This window comes from Hypomesus transpacificus, chromosome 22 (genome assembly GCF_021917145.1).
Source record: "Hypomesus transpacificus isolate Combined female chromosome 22, fHypTra1, whole genome shotgun sequence".
Taxonomy (NCBI): Eukaryota; Metazoa; Chordata; class Actinopteri; order Osmeriformes; family Osmeridae; genus Hypomesus; species Hypomesus transpacificus.
The window spans coordinates 7,669,224-7,691,944 of record NC_061081.1 but is presented as its reverse complement, the minus strand read 5'-3'; the positions used below and the strand labels follow the sequence as shown (position 1 = coordinate 7,691,944).

Here is a 22,721-nt window from a genome sequence, read left to right as displayed (position 1 = left end):
TACAAAGGCCCCATACAAAGAGACACCCCTCTTTTTCGACTATATTTTAGAGTCCCCTAAACACAGACTATAGTTATGTCATTTGGCACTACAATGACATGAAATGTAGGAAATATATTTAGTTAAAGTTTACATTAATATATCCGGTGAAAAGTCCAGCAGAAAATTATACAAAAATTATACACGTGCCTGAATGGCTAATAGCCATATTAGTCTAAACGGTATTCCAAGAATGGTGACATGCTGACATGCAACACATTCAGGGGTCCTGTTTCACTATCAGGGGTAAGAGCATCGAAAGTGAATGGAGAATGAACGGCCAGGGGAATTGTGTCAAAGCGACCTCCCACTGTGGATTTAGGTTTCTCCGAGGAAGAGAGGTCGGCAGGGATCATGTCATAAAGTAAACCTTGATTTAAGCCTATGTGTCATTTCAGCTTGACCACCTGCACAGTGAGGTGTAATACACACTAACCGCATGAGCTCGTTTACTGTGGAGCACCTTCTATTCTGAGTCACGCAGTATGAAGCTCCGTCTGTAAAGGTGCACGTAAATCCTTCCAGGCTTCATTTTCTTCAGCAAATAGATCACCCATGTATTGATAATACAAACTCATTATTTTTAATCCGATTATCGTCATCATTATGATGTCTCTCTAATGTCTCTCTAATCGAGAGGGCGCTCAACTTTATATGGTTGTGGCATAGAGTTAGGGGTTGTAGTTATCTACGAGAAAAAAAAGATAATGGGCCACTGAGCATGAACAAAATCAGGCATGTAAAAAAATGCAAAACAGGTACTGACTTCTTGTGATTCAGTTTTGTAAACAGTATAGTGGCCTATAAAAAGTGAGATTTTCATTTGGCACGAATATAGCCTATTTGTGCTTCAAGTAACCTCGGTCTGGCAGCCTCATGTGTGCCTGAATAAATCGACCAATGAGGAAGCGCCCTGTTGGCCCTTCAGACGTACCCGTCATCCCCCTTGGATCAGCGCTACGTCAGCACTGGTATTGAAACATGGCGGTGTCCATAGGAAAGCTTCTGGCTGTAGATGCTTGTATACTTATTGCTTTCATATTTCACCAGACTTATGCCAATATTGACGCAGGTTCCTCAACTGCTGACGACCCACCACACCGCCGTTTTGAATATAAGTACAGTTTCAAAGGACCTCACTTGTCACAACCAGACGGCAGCATTCCTTTTTGGGTGCATACTGGAAGTAAGTTTGGCACCTGCTGTTAGCTAACGTTATCATAAACTCAAACGTACTCACTTCCTTGTGGTTGTGTGATCGTTGTTGAATTAATAAGACATCTTAAGATTCGGCTAGCATAAATGCATGCTAAAGTCATGAATGGCCGCTAGCATGCTATTACTGTTGCCAGATATAAGGTATCTGCTACCATAGCTAGAGCTAGCTATGTGAATTATGCAAATAGTGTCTTTACAATGTAGGAGAAATCCACCCACCTTTGTTCCCATGAACGAATGCTGGAATGTCCTGAATTTGCAATGAACCAAACAAGAATAATTAATTCAGGATTTAACACAGTTATCCTTTTACAGTCAGAATATGTTGCCAATTGATAATGTCCATACAAACGTAAATAGCAATGAACGACAGAAATGGCAAAAGTCACAGAATATAAATCTTGCTAGTCCCCCTAAAATGGGCTAAAGCTATAACTAGTTGTTGGACGAGCAATGACAAATGTGGATAGGAAAAGTCAAACACAAAGGAATAGTTTTCTGTCTGCTTCTTTCATCTTCATTGAACTAGTAGTGGCCTAAACAAAATGGTTCCCATTCAAATGTGTAGACATGAGTTACAGCATATGAGACACAATTGGGTCAAACATCAGACTTTGGGAGCTGACACTTACAAACTGACGTAACGTTAAGTAAAGTTTTTACTGTAAGCTACAGTGTTGGTTCTAAACATATTGTTCTGTACCCATTCATGGGTGTGTAAGGGTTAACAAATCAGTTTCAAGGGGCAGTGCAAAGGCCAGAGATATTGAAGTCAACATCAGCTCCCTGTACAAGATTGCACTATTACGACATTTGTCTTTGGGGAACACAAGCCAAGCCATTATGTGAACACTAGGATAAGACCCCTTAGTGTACTGAATTTTGAATATCTAACACATTGAATTTAATGGGGCATACCTTTATTTTGTTTTGGGTGAAGTTATCCTACAATCAACCCACTTACGACAGATCTGACACTTAAACTTAGATTGAGGTTTTTGGGCAACAACTAAGGTACACAGTATGTATTAGGTTAGCTGTTTTGTAGTGGTACCTTGTAGTTGGTTAACCACCTTTCTTGTTTTAGATGCCATCCCCAGTGCAGACCAGGTCCGGATCACTCCTTCACTCAGGAGTCAGAAGGGATCCGTGTGGACTAAGAACACTGTCAATTTTGAAAACTGGGAGGCAGAGGTGACCTTCCGTGTGTCTGGCCGAGGGAGAATGGGAGCAGATGGACTGGTAAAAGAGAATTGCAAGTTTATTCATTTTGTAATAATGTATAAGTACTTTGGAATTCTCTTCCTAGTGTTCAAACGTAAGTCCTAAATAGTTCCATCGCGGGATGTTTAGAATGATTTATTATGGGTAATTAAATTGAGTTCCAATGAATATAGTTGATTAGATTAGTTGCAATCATGTTTCATTCACCCACAAGTAGAAATTTCCCAGCAGCCCTCATTACATGAGATGCACAAGTTCGGGAGTGGACTTTGCTCGCACATGAACAAACATAGTAAATTGCAGCTGATGCTTTTTAAAATCATGACTGTTCACTCTGCTGTTCTAAACAGCAGAGAGAGATAGCATACCCGTTAGCCTTTTTCTAAATGGTCTATGCGATTGGTAAAACATTTTTTATGCCTCTGCTATAAATTGCGTGCAAACTCACTGCAATGTTGGGTGCAGACTCTAAAACGAATTGCTACGTCCCTTGGCAAACCTTAAGACCCCAAAGTAGGCCCATCTGTTCTTAATATCAAATGAACAGTGCCAGAGACAGCTTGGCCTAAGTTATGTTCTATCCAAGCCTAGTAAAGGCCCACATCTTTTAAGTGGGACTAAGCATTTGTGTGTCGTGATAATGTAATTAATCAAGTAACAAATTCATCCTTTTGTTCTAACAGGCTGTTTGGTTTACATCTCAACAAGGTCTTGACGGCCCAGTCTATGGTGCAGCTGATGCCTGGAATGGTATTGGCATTTTCTTTGACTCCTTTGACAATGACGGCAAGGTATGTGGCTGATGCTATTGTCTGTCAACATTGTCCGGGCCAAAAATATGCGATTCTTCAGTGCGTAATGCTCAGCAATGTATAGAATTTGGGGGAATTACTCAATTTTGACAATATCAAATATGATATTGATATTCTGTAAACAAAATAAATTGTGTAGATATAATGATATTCTATCTGGATTAAAGAAAAGGTTGTTTTCAAGTGGGATGATTTTAGGTTTGCTGGTTTAAAGAAGGGACACATATGACCTTGGTGTTGTAGATTAGGTGGATTTGGATTAACTCTTTCCTCATAATATTGTTTCAGAAAAATAACCCTGCTATTGTAGTTGTGGGAAACAATGGAAAACTTGTTTATGACCACCAAAAGTAAGTAAATGTTTCTCTGACCTCATCGCTCACTCAGATAAACTCAAATTTAACAACTTGAAGAAGATTAGAAAATATGATTATTTGTGCTTTGAGAAAATAATCCTCTATCTTTCGTAATCTCGCAGGCCAGTGAAAGCTTTAAATCACTTTTCTGTTCAGTGGTGTTGTATGCCCGTCTCAGATGTGACACAATTTCCCCCTCATTGCCCAGTGCTACAGCAGTGTTACAATAAAATAATTAAAGGATTTACCTCTTATCCAAAATATTTTTGTTGTTTTTTTGCTTGCCCTCCCAAACCTTCAAAACGTTTATGTACAATATTGTTTTGAATATCTTTTGAGATTTGGCAATTTGAGATTGTTGTTCAGAATTGTATGGATTGCTGTGCTGTATTGGAAAACTATGTTTTCCTACAGTGATGGCACAACACAAGCTCTGGGAACTTGCTTAAGGGACTTCAGAAACAAACCATACCCTGTCAGAGCCAAAATAGTATACTACAAGAGAACATTAACGGTAAAACCCATCAACCTTTTGAAATGTCAAAAAAACATTAAATGAATATAAATGGCAAGTGCTATAAATCTATCTATTTAGTCTAATACTAAGTGTGTCACTGCCTATCATATAACGTATAAACAAATTTACCCTCAAATCTCTGTATTCTCAGGTGTTTATAAATAATGGCTTCACACCAGATAAAGATGACTATGAGTTCTGTACGAAGGTAGAAAACATGGTCATTCCCAAGGAAGGCTACTTTGGAATCTCCGCAGCCACTGGTGGCTTAGCAGGTAGCTTTCCAGAATCCTTCAAAGCACAACATGTTATCTTCTTTTACCTGTATTATTATTATTATTGTTTTAATCTTATGGATAGCTAACAACTAGGCTATTATAACTTTGATTGATTTTACGGCTTCCGAAAAGGTTTATTTGGACCATTTGAATGATGGTTTCAGTGGTTATTTGTGAGCTCTTAAGTCATGATTCCAAAGCAGTTCAGATGAACATCTTTCTGTTTTCCAGATGACCATGATGTTCTCTCCTTCTTATTGTTCAGACTAGCTGAGCCAGGGCAACAACTGGTAACAAGATTCCCTTAATACCACTCTTCAGTGCAATTTAATTAGTAGAACATCTGACTGAAATTGTGTGGCCATTTCTGAATAGCAGTATATGAGAGTGGGGTGCAGCCTAAGGGGCCTCTTGTGAGTTCAGTGCTTGTTTTGTTTCTTCCATTGAAGCCCCCACCTGAAGCCGAGATTCCCAAGGAGGAGAAGGACAAGTACCAGGAGGAATTTGAGAACTTTCAGCAAGACCTCGACAAAAAGAAAGAAGAATTTCAGAAAGAGCATCCGGACGTGCAGGGAGAACCCAGTTAGTTTCACTGCAAAGATAACAAACATGTTTCAAATAGACCTCATTCTCTGTTCCTTATCACAGTCTTTGATGTTTGTGTTCAGTAAGATTTTGTTATGCTACACAAAAATGACAGCTCTAACTAAGTCATCAGGAGTGGATCAACTTTGTGAAATTAGATATATATATATTATTATTGTGATGAGTTGCAATTTTTTTGTAAATTAGTGGTGTTGAGGCTGATGGGTGTGTGTGTGTCCTGAGTAGTTGAGGACCTTTACGAGAGCGTAAATGATCGGGAGATCCGCCAGGTGTTTGAAGGGCAGAACAGGATCCACCTGGAGATCAAACAGCTCCACCGGCAGCTTGCCATGATCCTGGATGAGCAGCGCAGATATGTCTCAGTGATCACCGATGAGATGAGCAAGCGCGGGGCAAGCACAGAGACAGGACAGGTTGGATCACACCCACACGCACATCTACACACGCTTACACATGCACCTGTACACAGAACAAAAGCATAAACATACATCCACACACATTACATAACTCATGTTGTACCAATACACTTTATGGCAGTGTTCTGTCTATCCTTAAGGCCCCAAACCCAATTACATTTACATTACTTAGCTATTTTATTCTTTTCAAATCATTAAACCATGCACTATTTGTTTCCCTTTAGGCCCCCAGTCAAGAGATGGGTGCAGTGGTTGCAACACAACAGGAGGTACTTAAAAACCTGAATGAGCTGAGGTAAGTAACATCAGGAACAGTTGTTTTTGTTATTCTTGAATTGTATTTGTTTATCTCCACACACAATAATTGGAATACGCCCCAGGAAAAGAAAACGTGAAATATAATCCATAATATCCTTGAATCATTTAATCTCCCAATACAATAGTCCCCACTGTAACAGGTAGGACCACCCCTCCCCTCACCCAATACACAAACACGCTCTCTAGACTCAGTATGCAATACCTTAACCACCAATATCCTTCCCCCTCCCTCAGAAAAATATTCACCTTATCCCTCTGGGCTTATCCCTAAACCATATTTACATTAAGCTCTTGTGTGCTGACTATACTGTGATTTGACCCTGAGAATGTGACTACCTATAAGTAGTATTTGATCAATTAAAATGTAATTAATATTAAAACTGCAGATGAGGAATTAATAGTTATTTGCTCCTTTTTTTATGATTTTAGGAATATGTAAGGTATCTTGTGCACACATTGCTTTGTTTTGGGATTAGCTGACGGAGATCAAGATGTTTGTATGTACCATACAAAAACGCATAATTATGTACAGTTAAAACAAATATTATTTGTAAGTATTGTTTTAGTTTTATTTAGTTTATTTCTCCTTCTTTAATTGAGACATATGAGGCAGGGTCAGTGCGCGTGGTTATATGGTAAATACGTGGTTATATGGTAAATACGAGATTATACTGTAAATACGTGGTTATATGGTAAATACGTGGTTATAGGGTCCCAATCCCTTATTTTTGGAACAAACGTTATTTACTTTCCTTTCAACAGCGTTTTAAGGCCTACCATAGGAACCAATGAAACATATTGAGTAATTTTTAAGATGGCTATTTTCCACTTTGCAGCTGGAATTCAAATGAACATTTGGTTCACGGATAAGGCTAAGTAATAATGAGTTATTTGTCACCACCACTGTGATGGTTTTCATAAATACTAACAATAACGTACTTGTGTTTATATATGTTTTGGTGCTTTTAATTGTATTCAAATTTTTAGTAGATCATCATAGCACATGTTTCAATTGTAATGAAAGGATTACAGAACAGAAAGAACAATCACAATAGTTATGAAATACATTGTACGTTTTTAATCTGTTCTTACTATACTACAACTCTCCAATTATTTTGTCTAGTGAACGTGATAATAGACATTGACACTGTCAATGTCTATCTATGTAGCGTGTTAAAATTACACAAGCATATTTGCATAACCATTTAATCAGAATAAAGATGTAGTTATTAACTACTTTCAGTAATCTTCCAGACCCTCATTGCTTTATCATAGGGCAACCAAGCTGTTTTAGAATGTCCTTAATCCAACATTACATTCATTACATCTGAAATGTTGGCATTTACTGAGCATTCTTCCAAATCTTCTTGAGTGATGAATTATCATGTTGTCATATTTACGTTAAAGATATGGCTTTGCTACATGTCTGGTAGATAACTGAAAAGGGCAGGACACTCATATTGTTCTGATTCAGTTTGAGGAAAGCACAATACTAATAAATCTGTTGGTGATGTTCTAATACTAAATAATCTGATTGACATAATACAGTAATTCTCACATTGCATGCACTTGATTGATCTGCATAACCTTGTAGATTATGGACTCGGTAGGTCCTCATCCTTTCAATAAACACTTGATTGATCACATGACCTTATCTTAGTCTTTAAAATTAATATATCCAAGGAGGGCTTTCTGGTCATAAATGGGTCACTTGTACAGGATTAAGATTAGACGTGGGGTTTAATAAATGTACACTTACTTTTTCAAGGAGATTTGCCTTTTAATGTCCTTTTTCCTCCCTTAGAGGGAACATTTGATTTGTTTGTATGTCTTTGCTGTCAGTCTCTCAGCCATGTACCATGTGGCACTGCAAGAAAAAGCCAAGTCTTAGCACCAATTGTCCATCGGAGATTAGACAACAGAATTTAAATATATATACTTCAAACATTGTCCTCCTCTGATTAATTTCTTGCTGTCACAATCTCTTTCAAGGACGGCGTTCTTCTCTACACTCAAATTGCTTGTATTTATCAAGTTGTCAATGTAATCTTCTTTAATTTCTTGGAGACAATAAGGTTATACCGTCGGGTTGCCCCCTGTTAGTAATAATACATTTTAAGAGAATGTAATTTGATCAGGAACACAATCCTTTGGATCCTGTGATCTTTATTAAACGGTTAAATCTATTTTCATCATCCCTGGTTATAGACTGCTATGACACTGAGAAATGTTGGTTGGGCAGAATTTTGAGTGATTTTTATAGATATTTTTTGAAATGGACAATTTATGTTGGCCATCGGAAGGTCACGCTCAAAATTTTATAATAATAACTAGCTAATCAGAAAATAGGAAAATAAATAAAGATTTTATGATTGGGGGCAATACAAAAATATGGTGGGGCCCTACCTCCTACAACTAGCCCTGCTTTCGATACACACCACAGACCCAATATTTTAGTTTGGAAGTAAAGTTACAGATTTAGGTAGTGTGAAATGTTACATTAAATAGAATCAGTGCTTTTCTGAGTGTTTTTTTTTATTTTATGTCAGATCAAATGTGCTTTAGTGTTTTGTATTGTTAGCATGTAACAGTGGTGAGTATAATAATAATGTTCTTGGGTTTCGATTGATAGTAAGTTGCTAAACTATTCATAATTTTTTACTTTTAATTGAACAATTCAATCAAATTTTGATCACACTGGATTACATATTGTCAATAATGTCACAAAGCAAGTATGTTTTAAGATTGTCCATTTGTTGTAGGAATGTGTTTTTACAGGAGATTATTTTTTTTATCAATCCCCTCACTGGGACGGTAATTCATAGTTTATGATTTAAGGATATGGTCTCACGAGTAAGATTAAAAGATTAGTTTAGGAGACTTTATCGAAATATTTGTATGTAAATGGTTTGTTCCTGCAAGCTTTCAAATGAATAAACAATTAGTTCTTACTATATCGAATCAATCTTACACTTAGTTGACTATTCTTCATTTTTAGGTAGCGATCATCTTTTCATGGACAAATCAAATCTCTGGACTTAAGGTCCGTATTTAGATGTCTTTACAGCCAAGCAACAATGTTATCAATGCTTAATCCAACTCAATATTGTCTCCTTTTCTCAGAAACTCGTTTCACGAATCCTTGAAGCAGATTGGAGCAACCCAGAACCAAGGCAATGCCGTCGGTATGGGGACGTATGAGACTGTTCAACACTTTAATGACATCAAGGAACATCTTCACGTGGTTAAGAGGAATGTGGAGCACCTGATCCAACGTAATGGGGTGAGTATGTCCTGGTTCACAACATCCCTCAATGGGCACAATTGGAAATAAAATACATCCTTGTTGTAAATATAAGTCAGTACACCCTCAATCTTGGCTTTGGATTCAAGCCCTCCCCAAAAAACATATTTTTGCTGTTTTTAGAACCCTGGTGACAAAGTGGTAAAGTGTCCAGAACTGCCGGCGATGCCTTCCTGTTTGTCCACCGTCCACTTTGTGATTTTCGTGGTCATTCAGTCAGTCCTGTTCTTTAGCTATATCATGTACAGGTGAGAGCTTGTTTGAGTTTTTCTGTAACTTTTTATATAGTATTTCTGCTTCATTTATTCTGTAATAACTTTCTTCCTCCCCTATTATTCATTTGTTCTCTCTGTGTAGAAGTCAACAAGAAGCAGCAGCAAAGAAGTTCTTTTGATGATGTGCATAAATGAAATTACGACATATAAATAAGGGATTGTCTGTTTTGCTGGTTTCTGGTTTGTTTTTGTTTTCAATTTGTAAATTATTGTATTTTGAAAATTAGATTTACGTTTGAGACTTTTTTAGTTTCCTATTTTTAATTTGGTCAGAACTACAGGTTGTGTGTGTAAATGCTTTCTCGAAGCGTGTAGGACATATGGTTCAAGATTCCAAACATGATGTAATATATTCCATACAGTATTTTTGCCAAATGTTCTGGACATTTGTTCTGTGGACAAGTTCATGACAAAGTCCCATCGCTCAAAAAATAAATAAGCACTCTGTTCTCAAGTTTGGAAAACTGTGGATTAAATGTTCAATTTTGTTGAATTTCTAAACTATGTTGATGGCCAGAGCAGATGTACAGTGTGTGATTGTGTCTTGAATGGATGAAACTGTAGAGATCATCTCCCTAAGCAATTTATATAAACAAATACAAACCTTCTGTGTCTTTCCATCCTTTGTATCAAGCTATATCAATAACATTGTGTTCACCTGTACAGCAATGTAAACATTATTTTACTATGCCAAGCTCTTCCACAACAGAACACCTCTGAATAAAGTACATCTAATAGGATCGTGAGCAGGTGCCAGTGGGCATGAGTACTTGCAGTGATTGTGTGCGCAGACACTTAAGAGGATGCGTATGAACATGTTACAGTACTGTGCCATTCAGTGATGAGGTGCTAGCCCCCTGTGGCCTATAGGCATCATCAAGGTTCCTATATATGGCCTTGACACCAATATGTTCATTGCCCTTGAAGTAGACCTTTACATAAATGACCTGGTTACAGTGTGATTCACCTAATAAAGTATTGCTTTTTTATACAATGTAACAACCTGTACTTAATATGCATTTATACTGTAGAACAGACTATAATGACACTGCAAAAAATCTGCAGCCAAGCATCACTGTCACTGCTCTTTCAAGTGGTTGTAGTAAGGCTTTATTATATGAGAAAGTAGATGTTACTCCGTTTCTTACATTACGGTAATTGTAAGAATATGAATTGAATGTGAAGTGAGAGTTGGAATTTCTTGCAGGCCAACCCCTTGTTGTGTCAAGTGACTGAAAAAACAATTCAAACATCTGGAAAACACTGGCGGCAATATATTATTCTAATCAAAGGCTTTAGGAGATCTCTATAGAGTCTCTGTAATCCTGCTGCCATGCACATGAATGTTTAACTTATCCACTACAATCTGAAAAAGTAGGGGAACAGCAAAGCTGGGAATGTTAATGCACAACCCTATCTCTGTCTGTGGACATCATGGCAGTGCATGTCTGCCTGTATAGCATGTAGTGCAGCATATGCATGTAATACAACTCTCAAACCTTTACTAATTAAAGTGCACTGCACCTAAATACAATGCATAGATTGGTAATCCCCTTTCTGTCAGTCATCCCTTTTCCTTCTCCCTCACTGCCTACCTCTCTCTAACGCCCTCATACCAGCCCACGCTCTCTCTCCAACCCCACACCCTCCCCGACAACCACCCCCAGTAATAGAATTTGATCAGTGCATGTGAAAGTCCAGCACATCTGCCATACATGCCATCTTCACAAATCAATTGACAGCAGGACAAACATTTTCGCCTGACCACAATTAGTAGAGTAGCATGTGGTCACTACCCCTCTCACAATCAGATTTTAGTACATGTTTTAAATATCCAGATATACTGTATATCTTGTAATCTGACTTCATTGCAAAGAGAGTGAAAGGCTCATCTGAACAATACATTAAATCAAGTATAAAAATTATACAGAATATTTTCAAGAGGGAATCATTGCTCTTTGAAGGAGCAGTTTTACCACCCTCAACCCTGTATGTTCTGAAATCCTTTTTATTCAAGGCAACATAACACTTTGCAATAGAATCCTTTTAGAGATAGAAAGAACAGTTTATGTTCATGGCCATCAGCTCCCATACTTGTATTTTCTATTGTATATGCCGTGACAATAGGACTTTTGTTTTTTACAAAACCTAAATATTTTCAGATTACTGTTTGATTAATTTTGTATTGTTCACCCACATGATATTGTCACAGTTGAAAACACGTCAGCCTTACATATTTTAACTGCTTTTTTCACCATATAACTACATAACTGTGGAGAGAGGCTAATGCAAGCTTCATTACAGGGAATGAATGAACAACAGCCAATCTGCATTGGAGATAACATGTACTGCAGGGATGACTTGATATACAAGCACTTTTGAACAGCCTTTCTCTAAAACTTGACTCCCTGCCCCCTCGCCTCTCATTCCCCAATTAAAAGAGACATCGGTTGATGCCATAGAAAGACTTGTGGGCCTACACTAGCTCTTGTCCATCATGGTGCCGCTAAACAAAAGCCCAGGACAACCAGAGGATATGAATGGCTGTGTGAGTGGGGGATAAACAGTCTGGTAATCCTGCTTCTTGTGGCTCCTCAGCCCCAGCTCTAGCCCCAGCTCAGCGGTATAAATGGAAATCACCAGTGGATGCGCCACACGGGCCGCCCCCTTCTTAAGTAATGTGATTAACAACCAGTGGGCGGAAGCAACATATGTGACGCTACCAGGAAAACAAGAATGTCCTCTCAAAATCTTTCATTTTAACGATGATCTCTCAAGGTTCGAGGGTGTGAGGAAGGGTACCCAAAGACGTCAGATGTGATCAGTGTGCATCAATCATCGATATCAAATCTATAACATTTTGACATTCTAAAAAACAAACAAAGAAAACAGGCCATCTGCCTCTTAGTATAAGGGAGAGGTTTAATCCAGATTATGGCTGGGGCAAAACAGTTTTTTGTCGGCGTGTGTTGCTAGCCGTCAGTGTGTCCTTCACTACATAGACAAGCAGCAGTTTAGCTAGGCAGGCTCCCGGTGGACTTTGCGGGTGCAGGAATTTCAACCCAGGAGACGTCATACGGGAATAACTAGTCTCAACTATTGAAATATTATATTTATAAAAACAGATAGCAGACCCCATTGGACACAATGGCTTTTCTAATCAAAAGCATGCTGCCCAGTAACCCATTGAAGGGAATGGGTCTTGGTGGAGGAGAGGAACCAGCGGCGGAGGCCGCCCCCTCCGACCCAGCCAAAGCAGCAGGGATGACACGCGAAGAGTATGAAGAGTACCAGAAACAGGTGGTGGAGGAGAAGTGAGTAGAACACAATCACTTGATTTTGGTTTTGATAGTGCTAAATGGTCAGGGATGAAACATTTACAACAAATTCAATCACAGCAACGCTCTGACCTTGACAAGCACTAGGAAACTCCTTTACATTCAATTCTTTTTATTGCAATAAATATATAAATATGCTTGGTAAAATTACAGTTTTTTGGAATTTCAGTCTATAAAATAGTAGTTATAATCATGTCCATCTTGTTGGAAAAATGTTTTTCTTCCACTGCTCTTTTACTCAAGGTCATAAAAGACTGGTCATAACCATACTGTGCACTTTCTAGAATGCTCTTTGTAGAAAGGATTCAATAGCAAGCAACAGGACAATTATAGCCTTCAATTAATCTCCACTCAATGATCTTTATCTGTCTTCTAAACAAACGTGTTGTTGATAAAGATACAGATGAGCTTGTTGTTATCACTGAAATTGACCTCAAAAACACTGGGGTCCCCACTTTACAAAGATGGACTAAAATATCAACCCATTTTCTTTTTAAAGATTATTATATGGATTTACAGTATATATGCCACCTATTCTCTAGGCATACAAATCCTGCATGGTAAAATGGCGGCTGGGGTTTGACCAGGGATCATTTCACTGGGACTGCAGGTGGGGAGGGGTCTTGATGATGCAGGAAAAACAGAGCTTCAGAAATCAATAAATCGTATTTGGTGTGTAACTTTCACTTTTTTCTTGGTTATTAACTCTACATCAACAGTTTCAGAGAAAATGTAGTCTTTATCTGAGTGTTGCTGAGTGACAATATTTATGAAGATTGTGCTTAAAATGTTTGGTGGCCATTTTGTTTTATGTAAGATGTTTCTGACCAATAGGGCGTGTATAATTCTTACAGTGAGTTATTGAACAGAATCTGAATCCTGTCCGACTACAAGTGAAGCAGACTTACTATATGTCACACACTGATGTATTGTACATGTCTGTATTCTCCAACACTACTGATGTAGTGTATATGTATGTATTCTCCATCACAAAACAATTTTTCTTATTGTATTATACAGCAGTAGTCCACTGACAAATGTTTTACCCAAATAGGTTATATAACAAGATTTAAGATGTGTGACTGATTTTAGAACAATTAATGTGGCAGACAGTTTTTGAGACAATATTTTTTTGTAAATTTACAATATATTCCATCCCCCTTCTATATCTTTTTTTACAGTTATCTGCCCAATAATCAGATGTGTCACTCTAAAGTTACAAATACATGTTTAATTGAATTATTATTAGTAATCATTTTAAAGAAGGCATGGTTGCCTGATTGAGTAAAGCAATTAGCAGATGAACTAAGAGTTGCACATTTCACTAAAATAAATTTGGGCCCAGAGTATAAATTAGTCAGCGGGCCCAGAAACCCTTGCGGTGCCCCTGAAGATAGGGAACGTTCTTTACAGCAGATGATTAGTTTGGAACATTCTAACTCAAATGGATTAGGATCCAAACAAATCATCTTTTGTGAAGAATGTTCCCCAACATCACCTAAAGATATGAATGTTTGATGAGATGTGCTATTCTTGTTCATTTGCTCATTGGTTTATTAAATCAGGCGACCATACCTTTGTTTCACACACACAAAAATGTTATATTTATAACAGATTTAATTTTGTATTTGTAATGTTTGTACAGTGGCAGATTAATCTGTAACTTACGTTGTGGCATCAAGTCTAATTTTGTTATCATAAGCCTCCTCATTTGCTCCATCATGTGTGTAGTTATGCTGTTCGTCCTCAGTTCCAGAGAAACAGCACTATAAATAAACAATGACATTATACTTTTGCAGATGGGTTGTAGGTGAAGCATGTGTATTTAGATGAAAAACATGTTTATCTAAAAAGACTACTAAAAAGGAAATATACCCTATAACTGCCAGTGACATTTTATAGATAAAAGGTAACCCTGGACCCTATGAAACAAGGCATTTTCGCACTAGCATTTGAGTATCAGGCTAACGATGATATTATACTGTCTAAAAATACCTATCTGCACTTCTTACTTATACTCTTTCAAAATTACACACCAAGAACCACCATCAACAATCAATCCTCCCTCAACACACCACACACACCATACACGTATATAATAACACACAGTTTTTTTGTGTACTGTACACTGACTTGGCCATACATTAATATACAATCAATCACTAAATCACTATACTAAGCAGAAAGGTTAATCCAAAGTGTATGCACTTTATCTTCATAAGTTCTCATTCCAATAGGATATTTTTGTATAGTTTATCTTTTTTATGTGAGTTTACAAAAGTTAAACACATTCAACTCCCTGTGTATTTTAGGATGGAGAGAGATGCTGACTTCTTACACAAGAAGGCTGAGAGAGCAACTTTGCGAGTATGCCTCAGAGACAAATACAGGCTCCCCAAGGTAAGTAACTTAGTCAGCCATCTTGTTTCACACACACAAAGTATTTCTGACTTATTAGACCCACTGAAGAACTTAGGGTTTCAAGTCTCTAAATTGTTTACTAAAATAGTATTTGACAACAGTGTATAGCCATCTATTGTCTACACATATAACTTGATATGATCAGTTGGACTACAGCTACACTACAGTGGTACAGTCAGTCCTAGTGTGTAAATGGTGTTTAAAAACAGGCAGCTTCCTCACACTGGCCAAGCGTGCCTTTATCCCCTTTAGAACATGTCAGGTCATACAGGGCAAAGGAAGGTGGACACTGCCAAAGGATTAGGGACCAAGATGTTCAATAAAAGACCTGGAGGAGTTTACAAGTCCCATATTGCAGCCTGGCTTTAGACGTACACACAGCCATCTGCCGTACTGTGCCACAGGTGTCTCTGGGTCAGTAGGAAGGTTAAGGCACTGGATTGACTGACTACTGGATCCATATACATCACTGGATCCATTTGGTTTTATTACACATTTCTGAAAGTTGTTTCATAAGGATTTGATTTTAATTCTCCAAAATGGACGGAGGAAAAAAGGTACAGTAAGATTAAAATCACTCAACACTATCAACACAAAAAATTGTATTATTGTCTTCATATCTGAATTTAGAAAATATTGCTAGCTGCATTTGATTAACAAAATTCAAGGTCACTGTTGAATTTAACAACAGGAAACGTACCGTGTGGGAACCAAGAATTAGCAGCTTTACTCTGTGTCTCTTTGGAAAGACATTCACAATTAACATGTTTGTGACAGTGTTGTTTTCTCATGATATCATATACAATGAACTAATAACTTCAGGGATATTTTTTATTTATTTTTTACTCGCACTATTATTCTGCCACAATAACTAAGTGATGTGTGTATATTCCTGCATTAGATAGAGCAGAGATGAAATACATGGACGAGAATCAAGAATCGTTCTATCATTCTACTCCGATAGAATTAGTGTTTTGTTTAAAGGTACGGCAGGTGTCTAGACACTATTCCCAGGTGGAAGGCTAATACAGGTGTCAGCTAATTCTGTAGAGTGAAGTGTGCGGTTGCGTGTTTCAGGATAAGCTTCCCCCCCAAAAAAAATATTTTCAAGGACTACGTTAGTTTTCATTGCCTCTTTAGTTTATGTGTTCTAATTTTATGGATGAAATCTCCTGAACAGCCTTGTGTTGAACATACAGTCTCAAATGCAGAAAAAAATCCATTGAGTGGTTTGACTGATTTTGACTGGTGATAAAGGTATGTATTTTCAACTATATGGTTTGTAACCAAAGTGCCTCTCTGCTTGATCCTAAAGAGCGAGCAGGATGAGAACATGCTCCAAATGGCAGGTGATGATGTGGACGTTCCTGAGGAGCTCCTCAAGATGGTAGATGAGGACGCCACAGAGGAGGAAGATAAGGACTCCATCCTGGGGCAAATGGGGAACATCCAGAACATGGACATGGACCAGATCAAGGAGAAGGCCTCTGCCATGGCCACTGAGATGAAGACCAAGGCAGAGGAGAAGTGCTCTGTCATGTAGGAAACCCCTGCCCAGAATTCCAAATGTAACACAGAGAAACAAAGAAAATGGCTTCCCTTTCTTAAAAGTCTGAGGTCTACTGTGGGGATTCAATCAAGGCCACAGAGCTAATATTTATGCAGGGGCTCTTTAAAATCTGTATAAGTCTGAGTCTACTATGTCTGAGTAATGTTAACAAATAACAAAATATTGCTCAGGCAGTTTTGACTGAATTGTGGCCCAATGATTTTCCCATTTCCACCTCTATGGAAAAGTTCCAACAGCCTCCAAGTCTCACTGTTACCTCCCCAAAACTCCTTGTGTGAATGGTCTTTTTTCGATTTGTTCCTCTCAAATCCTTGTTAAATTCATATAGATGTTTTGGTATGTGTTTTCTGAATAAATGCTGTTATAGTTGTATTTTTCCCCTCTCCCTGCTTTTTGTATTTTTCTCCATCTTTCATCCCATCATTCAAGTTGACACTATTGAGGTTTTTTGTTTTAATGATCTGTTCCACTTCGCCCACACGTTATCCAGACCACACAACTGGCATTGTAATGTCATTTTATAGCATTTCCACCAGCAGTTGTAATCCAAAGAAAATCCATCCTGATCAACACTAATGCAAAGCCAATATGCAGTATTAAAATGTTAAAACTAGCAACACTATACTTGCAAATACACTGTTTTCAATCCTTAGTTAAAACTAAACATATCATTGACTCAACATCAGACAAACAAAAAAATATAAAAACAATTTTAAATGTGGACATAGGCTGGTGACTAATAAAATGACTGATTTGTAGCCTGTTTCATTTGACTATTCCGTCAGCAGTATTTAATGAACACAGAGCTAGCTGTATGAGTCCAAGTAAAGCCACTAATAAACATACATAGATTAAGTGCTTACTATTTGGAATTCACTAACACCAATAAAAAATGGGTCTTAATTTAATTGGAGATTATTGAAAAACACTTGGTGGAGTTGATTAGACAGAAGGAAAGGTCCAAAATCCTGTCTGTTGAGAGTTTCACATGCGACCAAGTTCATAGGGCCTTACTGAATTTCCAAAAGAGGCTATAGGATCAATGTAGTTGAAGTCATTGGCCCATCAGGGTTAAATGTCTTTGGCAGCTTCTCCCTGAAAGTGGGACTTGTGATCTCTGACGAGCTGGGAATAAATCCACATACACATTATCAGAAGGTCACAAACATTTGTCATACATTGTAATATCTATCAAATCTAAGTCGGTAAGTTTTGCATTTGGCTCTCCCCATTGTTATTTTAAAGGTGTGTGGTCATCAGTTAGATTACAGAATCTGTAATCTAACTTGCAGTGACCAAGATGATGGTACTGTTCTTTTCTCAACTGAATTAGAGAATTGTTGTTTGTTGATGTGCCGAACCATGCACTTATAATGTTACGTGGACATTTGTAGTTTGCATTCTGTTAAAATACAAAAATGTGGAGTCAAAACGGATAATTGAGTGCTGAAAGACCAAAATAATTTTGGGATGAGGTTGTTTATGGTTCTAGAAATTATTTAAATCTATTATATGCTATGAATAAATTGACTTATTATATTATTAGGATACTGTTAGGTGTGTTTGCAGTTATAAACTCCTAATGTGTTCATATGATAATATACAGTTTGGTTCAGATTCCATCTGATTGTGTTTCAATCTTAAAATTGCTTTCTGTCTCTCTTTCTTTCTCTTTCTCTGTGTGTCTCTCATTCTCTCTCTCTTTTTATCTCTGTCACACACACATGAATATTTACAATATCTGTATATATATATTAGTTGTCATGATGGCTGTATTGCAATAGTCATATTGCAAAACTTGTATTTACTTAGACATTACTTCACAACTCCACACATTTCTGAACTTCCATCCAGATGTAAACATGACAAACACATCCACGGCTTACTTTGCTGAGAACAAATGTTTAGTTGACATTTACATAATCAGAGTGAAAGAGAAGCGATCATGTCTCATTAGAGTCCCCAACCCCAAACTCTCAACACTGTCTCTGGGTCTTCCAACACAGTGAGCATCTATTTGGCAAACAAAGAATAATGTCACCTTGGGTAATTAGGAAAACCTTAATAGTTTTAAGAGTTTTAACTCTTTTGAGTAGAAAAACGTAATCCCCTTAAGCAGCGTGTGGCCGAAGGATTACCCAACTGCTGTCAATTGCTGTTAGTGTTAATTACGTATATCACTTCAATATTGATTAAGGACTTAAGACATTTCCTGTTTCTGGTTTGTTCTCAGTAATTCAAATAGAAGGTTCTATATGGTACACACTCTGCTGTTAGGAGAGGCTTGTTGGCACATTATTTAACCTAGGAGACAAACAAAAAACTACAGTATTCAAATAATGTCAAAAACTGCAAGGAATAGGCCCTCTTGATAAGGCAGACTCATCAACAATCAAAATTAAGCATATTAAATCAAATCATGATACTAGAAAAATAGCACATTGTATTTTGCTAGATATAAATGATACAAATGATAAAGTTAAAATCAATTACTGCAATTATTTGGTAATAAACGATGTGAACCTTTTTGCTTTGTGTGAAGACTGTGAAGGCATTTTAACAATAAATAGATATTCACAACACACAAAGAGCTGTTCCACTTAAAAAATATTACACTTCTCTTACAACTCTGTCGTATGTCATGTAATAATATCATTGATAATAAAATAGGTTTGATTAAATGTAAATCTGACATATTTGCAATCTGTGACCTGACCAAAATCTTGTATCTCTAAATTTCCTCTACCTTAAGCTTTAATCTGTAGGCCGGTCCTTTTTTCCTTTTTTTATTTTATTGCAGGCCATCATGGACATGACATCTGGAGGAGGAAAAGATGGTTTTAAGATTTATGTAAGGCAGTTTAAACCCTTGACTGTGTTGGTGCAAGATTTGAGGTAGGGAGGAGTTAGTGCTGACAGCACTGGGCATTGGTTCACTGGGACAATGTCATTACCCCTAAATCCAGGGCAAATCCGACATGACATCCCCTTTTGACGTGTCGTGGGGGCTGTCACATGGGCATGGGGGGTCTTGCCCGGGGTACTTAAAAGCCCCTAAGAGTGTGCGCTAACAAGTCCGGACAGATTATTTACGGAATACACATTTTGCAGTAATATATATTTTTTGCTTTACCTTTTTTACATTATATTGATATATTTTCGAATTGTATTTGATTGTAGCATATTTATTTTTCCGTTATTCAAACTTGTTGAATTGGCTTTTTTACCGCTTCTGAAGCTTCTTCAGGTGAATTCGGTGTTTAAGAGTTTTGACTGAAGAAGTTCTATTTATTCAATGTGGCTCATTGGTTCGCCTATGGAAGTTATGATGGAAGAGCGCATGTCACCTTCCGCACGTTTCGTCAGAAGTCCGGTGAACACATCCCGAGTTCACAGCATTGAAGCAATACTGGGATTTAAAGATGAAAACATTTTTCATCAGACAGTCTCGTACAACAGTTCGGGTAAATTACATGTGAAAGATTGCGAGGGAAAAGGGAATGAGAGTATGTCCGCACTCAAGAAAAAACATCACACAGACCATTTTGAAAGTAAGTAGAAAATTGTCAGAATATAGCCTATACTTTTTACTATAGCTTAAAAAGTATATTGTATTGGTCTAGCCCTATCCTATTAGTTCAGATCATGTTGTGTTGTACCAAGATGTGTTATTGACTCTAAACAAATTGATAACTCATGCATGGCGCTGTGTATTTTCAGGTGTTTGTTGCTCGAGCAGTTCGGGTGCCCCGGCTAGTCCTGACTCACTTGAGGGGGACAGTAAACTTTCTGATGATGAGAATCCCAAGAAAAAGCACAGGCGGAACAGGACGACGTTCACCACCTTTCAGCTTCACGAGCTGGAAAGAGCATTTGAAAAGTCCCACTACCCTGACGTGTACAGTCGAGAGGAACTTGCCCTTAAAGTTAATCTACCGGAAGTTCGAGTGCAGGTAAATTAACTGTCCTCATGCCTCACGTGTTGATAAATAAATAATTGTCTACAAGAGTTTGATAAAAATTCAACTGTTCAAATATTTTGCTAACAAAAAACTGGACACGTTTTTCATTTAGGAATCCAGTAGTCCAAAACATATGCTCCTTTTCAGTAATTCACAAAATGTTATGTACATATGCTATTAGAGCCTTTTATGTAGGCCTAATATAATTAAACAATCATATTTCTAGACTTTATATTCGTCTATAACCATCCAAACGGTTCCATATCATCATTTATAGTTAGGCCGATAGGCTATAACGTGTTCATTTAGTAATCAATTTCTTTTTTTAATTCAACAACATATTTGCACGTCATACACTTGACGACCAAAGGAATTATTTTTAATAACGCTTCTGTTCTTGATAAGCAATATTGTTTGTACTTAACTTGATTTTTCAAAAATCTAAAATATCAAAACACCATATCATTGTTCATCATATCGTTTGGGAGTTTAACCATGAATGACAAGATATGGCAATTCAAAAATTAAATGTAAAAAAATCAAGATTCTTTTACTCTTAGTTAAAATTGTTGATGGATCAGTAATTGTTGAGTAAAAAGCATTGGATGATTATTTTGATTCATTGTTAATCATACACTGTTAATAGTATAATCTAGGAACAAGACTATTCAGACTGTATCATCTTGGCAGAATTCATTAGTAAAAAAAACAATTTCCATGATTGTCCAACAAAAAATAAATAAGACTATATTATAAATACATTATTTATTCAAAAAATGTCAACCTATCCAGATAATAGTAATGTGTGGAATTATACATGACTAACCAAAGTCTTATTGTGTGATTGGCAGGTGTGGTTCCAGAACCGTAGGGCAAAGTGGCGACGCCAGGAGAAGCTGGAAGTCAGCGCCATCAAACTCCAGGACAGCGTCCTGTCTTTTAGCCGCTCTCCTCCACACTCCCTGGGCTCAGGGCTGCAGCTGGAGCCCTGGCTTAGTACCCCCATATCCACCTCCACCACCCTGCAGTCTCTCCCCGGCTTTATCAGCCCCCCGCAAGGCCTTCCCGGCAGTTATACCCCCCCACAGAACTTTCTTAACCCATCCTCTACCCTCGGACACAACCTGCCCCATTTAGGCACAGCCATGTGCCCTCCACCAACTTACCAGTGCTCTGGGTTCATGGACAAGCTGGTCATAGAGGGGACAGATCCCCGAAACTCCAGCATCGCTTCACTTAGGATGAAGGCTAAGGAGCACATCCAGTCTATTGGGAAGACGTGGTAATATTAGACTGAAGGCATCTTCCTCAAAGGGACATTCAGAGATGAAGGAAGATCCATAGACAAATATGGATACAACCCATGTACTGATGGAAGTTCCTGCTGCTGCTGCTTTTGAGCTACAGACTGCCATACAGAGAACACTTCTTTCTCACCGTACTTCTTTTTCTTCTTGTTGTACTTGATCTTAAATGCTGCCGCTGAGTTACAGTGGCAACATTTACAGTTGTACGTGTTTGTTTCACTGCTGTCTGTCTGTTATTATTTCATACATTACAATCTGTTTTCTTAATTTGATTTCTTATGTATCTACTTCCAGGACAATCACACATTAAAATAATTCATTTAATATTCTACTGCTATTATTTGTATATTTGGTAAATTGACACAATCCGGAGTCTGGATAGCTGTACTGAAATGAGTTTTAGACATCTATGAGATGGACACTGCAAGAATAAAATTACCTTAGATAAATAAACTATTATTTTGCACACTTTATATCTGGCTCCTATCAAGATCCTTTTTCTTGGTAGTATCATATTTAGATTCCCCATTTGCGGAAACCTCATCATAACTTTACCAAACTTAATCTTCTGCATCCGTTGTTCATTTGTATTAAGTGTTAATGAACAAATTCTGTTTTACATTTTGTTTTGCTTTGGAGTAATGTTTGTTCCACACTTGTTTTAGTAAGACACAGAACAACCTGTACAAACTACTTTAAACTTAATCACAGAATTTCACAATGATCGTTTCTTCTTTTCATTCGATCTTCATATCAAAGC

The 22,721-nt window shown here is 37.5% G+C and overlaps 3 protein-coding genes across 3 annotated transcripts; all 3 read left to right on the top strand.

Annotated features, from left to right (window-relative positions):
- The first annotated feature begins 987 nt into the window (after positions 1 to 987).
- Positions 988 to 10,307, top strand: lman1 (lectin, mannose-binding, 1). Its single transcript, XM_047045768.1, has 13 exons — positions 988 to 1,225; positions 2,345 to 2,499; positions 3,165 to 3,272; positions 3,582 to 3,643; positions 4,064 to 4,163; positions 4,318 to 4,441; positions 4,676 to 4,734; positions 4,894 to 5,026; positions 5,276 to 5,463; positions 5,691 to 5,761; positions 8,908 to 9,067; positions 9,212 to 9,336; positions 9,446 to 10,307. The coding sequence occupies exons 1-13, from the start codon at positions 1,021 to 1,023 to the stop codon at positions 9,480 to 9,482; spliced, it is 1,527 nt and encodes a 508-aa protein (XP_046901724.1). The 5' UTR covers positions 988 to 1,020; the 3' UTR covers positions 9,483 to 10,307.
- Positions 10,308 to 12,332: 2,025 nt separating this feature from the next.
- Positions 12,333 to 17,064, top strand: cplx4a (complexin 4a). Its single transcript, XM_047045621.1, has 3 exons — positions 12,333 to 12,677; positions 15,014 to 15,101; positions 16,438 to 17,064. The coding sequence occupies exons 1-3, from the start codon at positions 12,511 to 12,513 to the stop codon at positions 16,663 to 16,665; spliced, it is 483 nt and encodes a 160-aa protein (XP_046901577.1). The 5' UTR covers positions 12,333 to 12,510; the 3' UTR covers positions 16,666 to 17,064.
- Positions 17,065 to 19,987: 2,923 nt separating this feature from the next.
- On the top strand, positions 19,988 to 21,940 carry rx3 (retinal homeobox gene 3). The gene is made up of 3 exons (XM_047045670.1): positions 19,988 to 20,243; positions 20,413 to 20,645; positions 21,506 to 21,940. The coding sequence occupies exons 1-3, from the start codon at positions 19,988 to 19,990 to the stop codon at positions 21,938 to 21,940; spliced, it is 924 nt and encodes a 307-aa protein (XP_046901626.1).
- Positions 21,941 to 22,721: the final 781 nt, after the last annotated feature.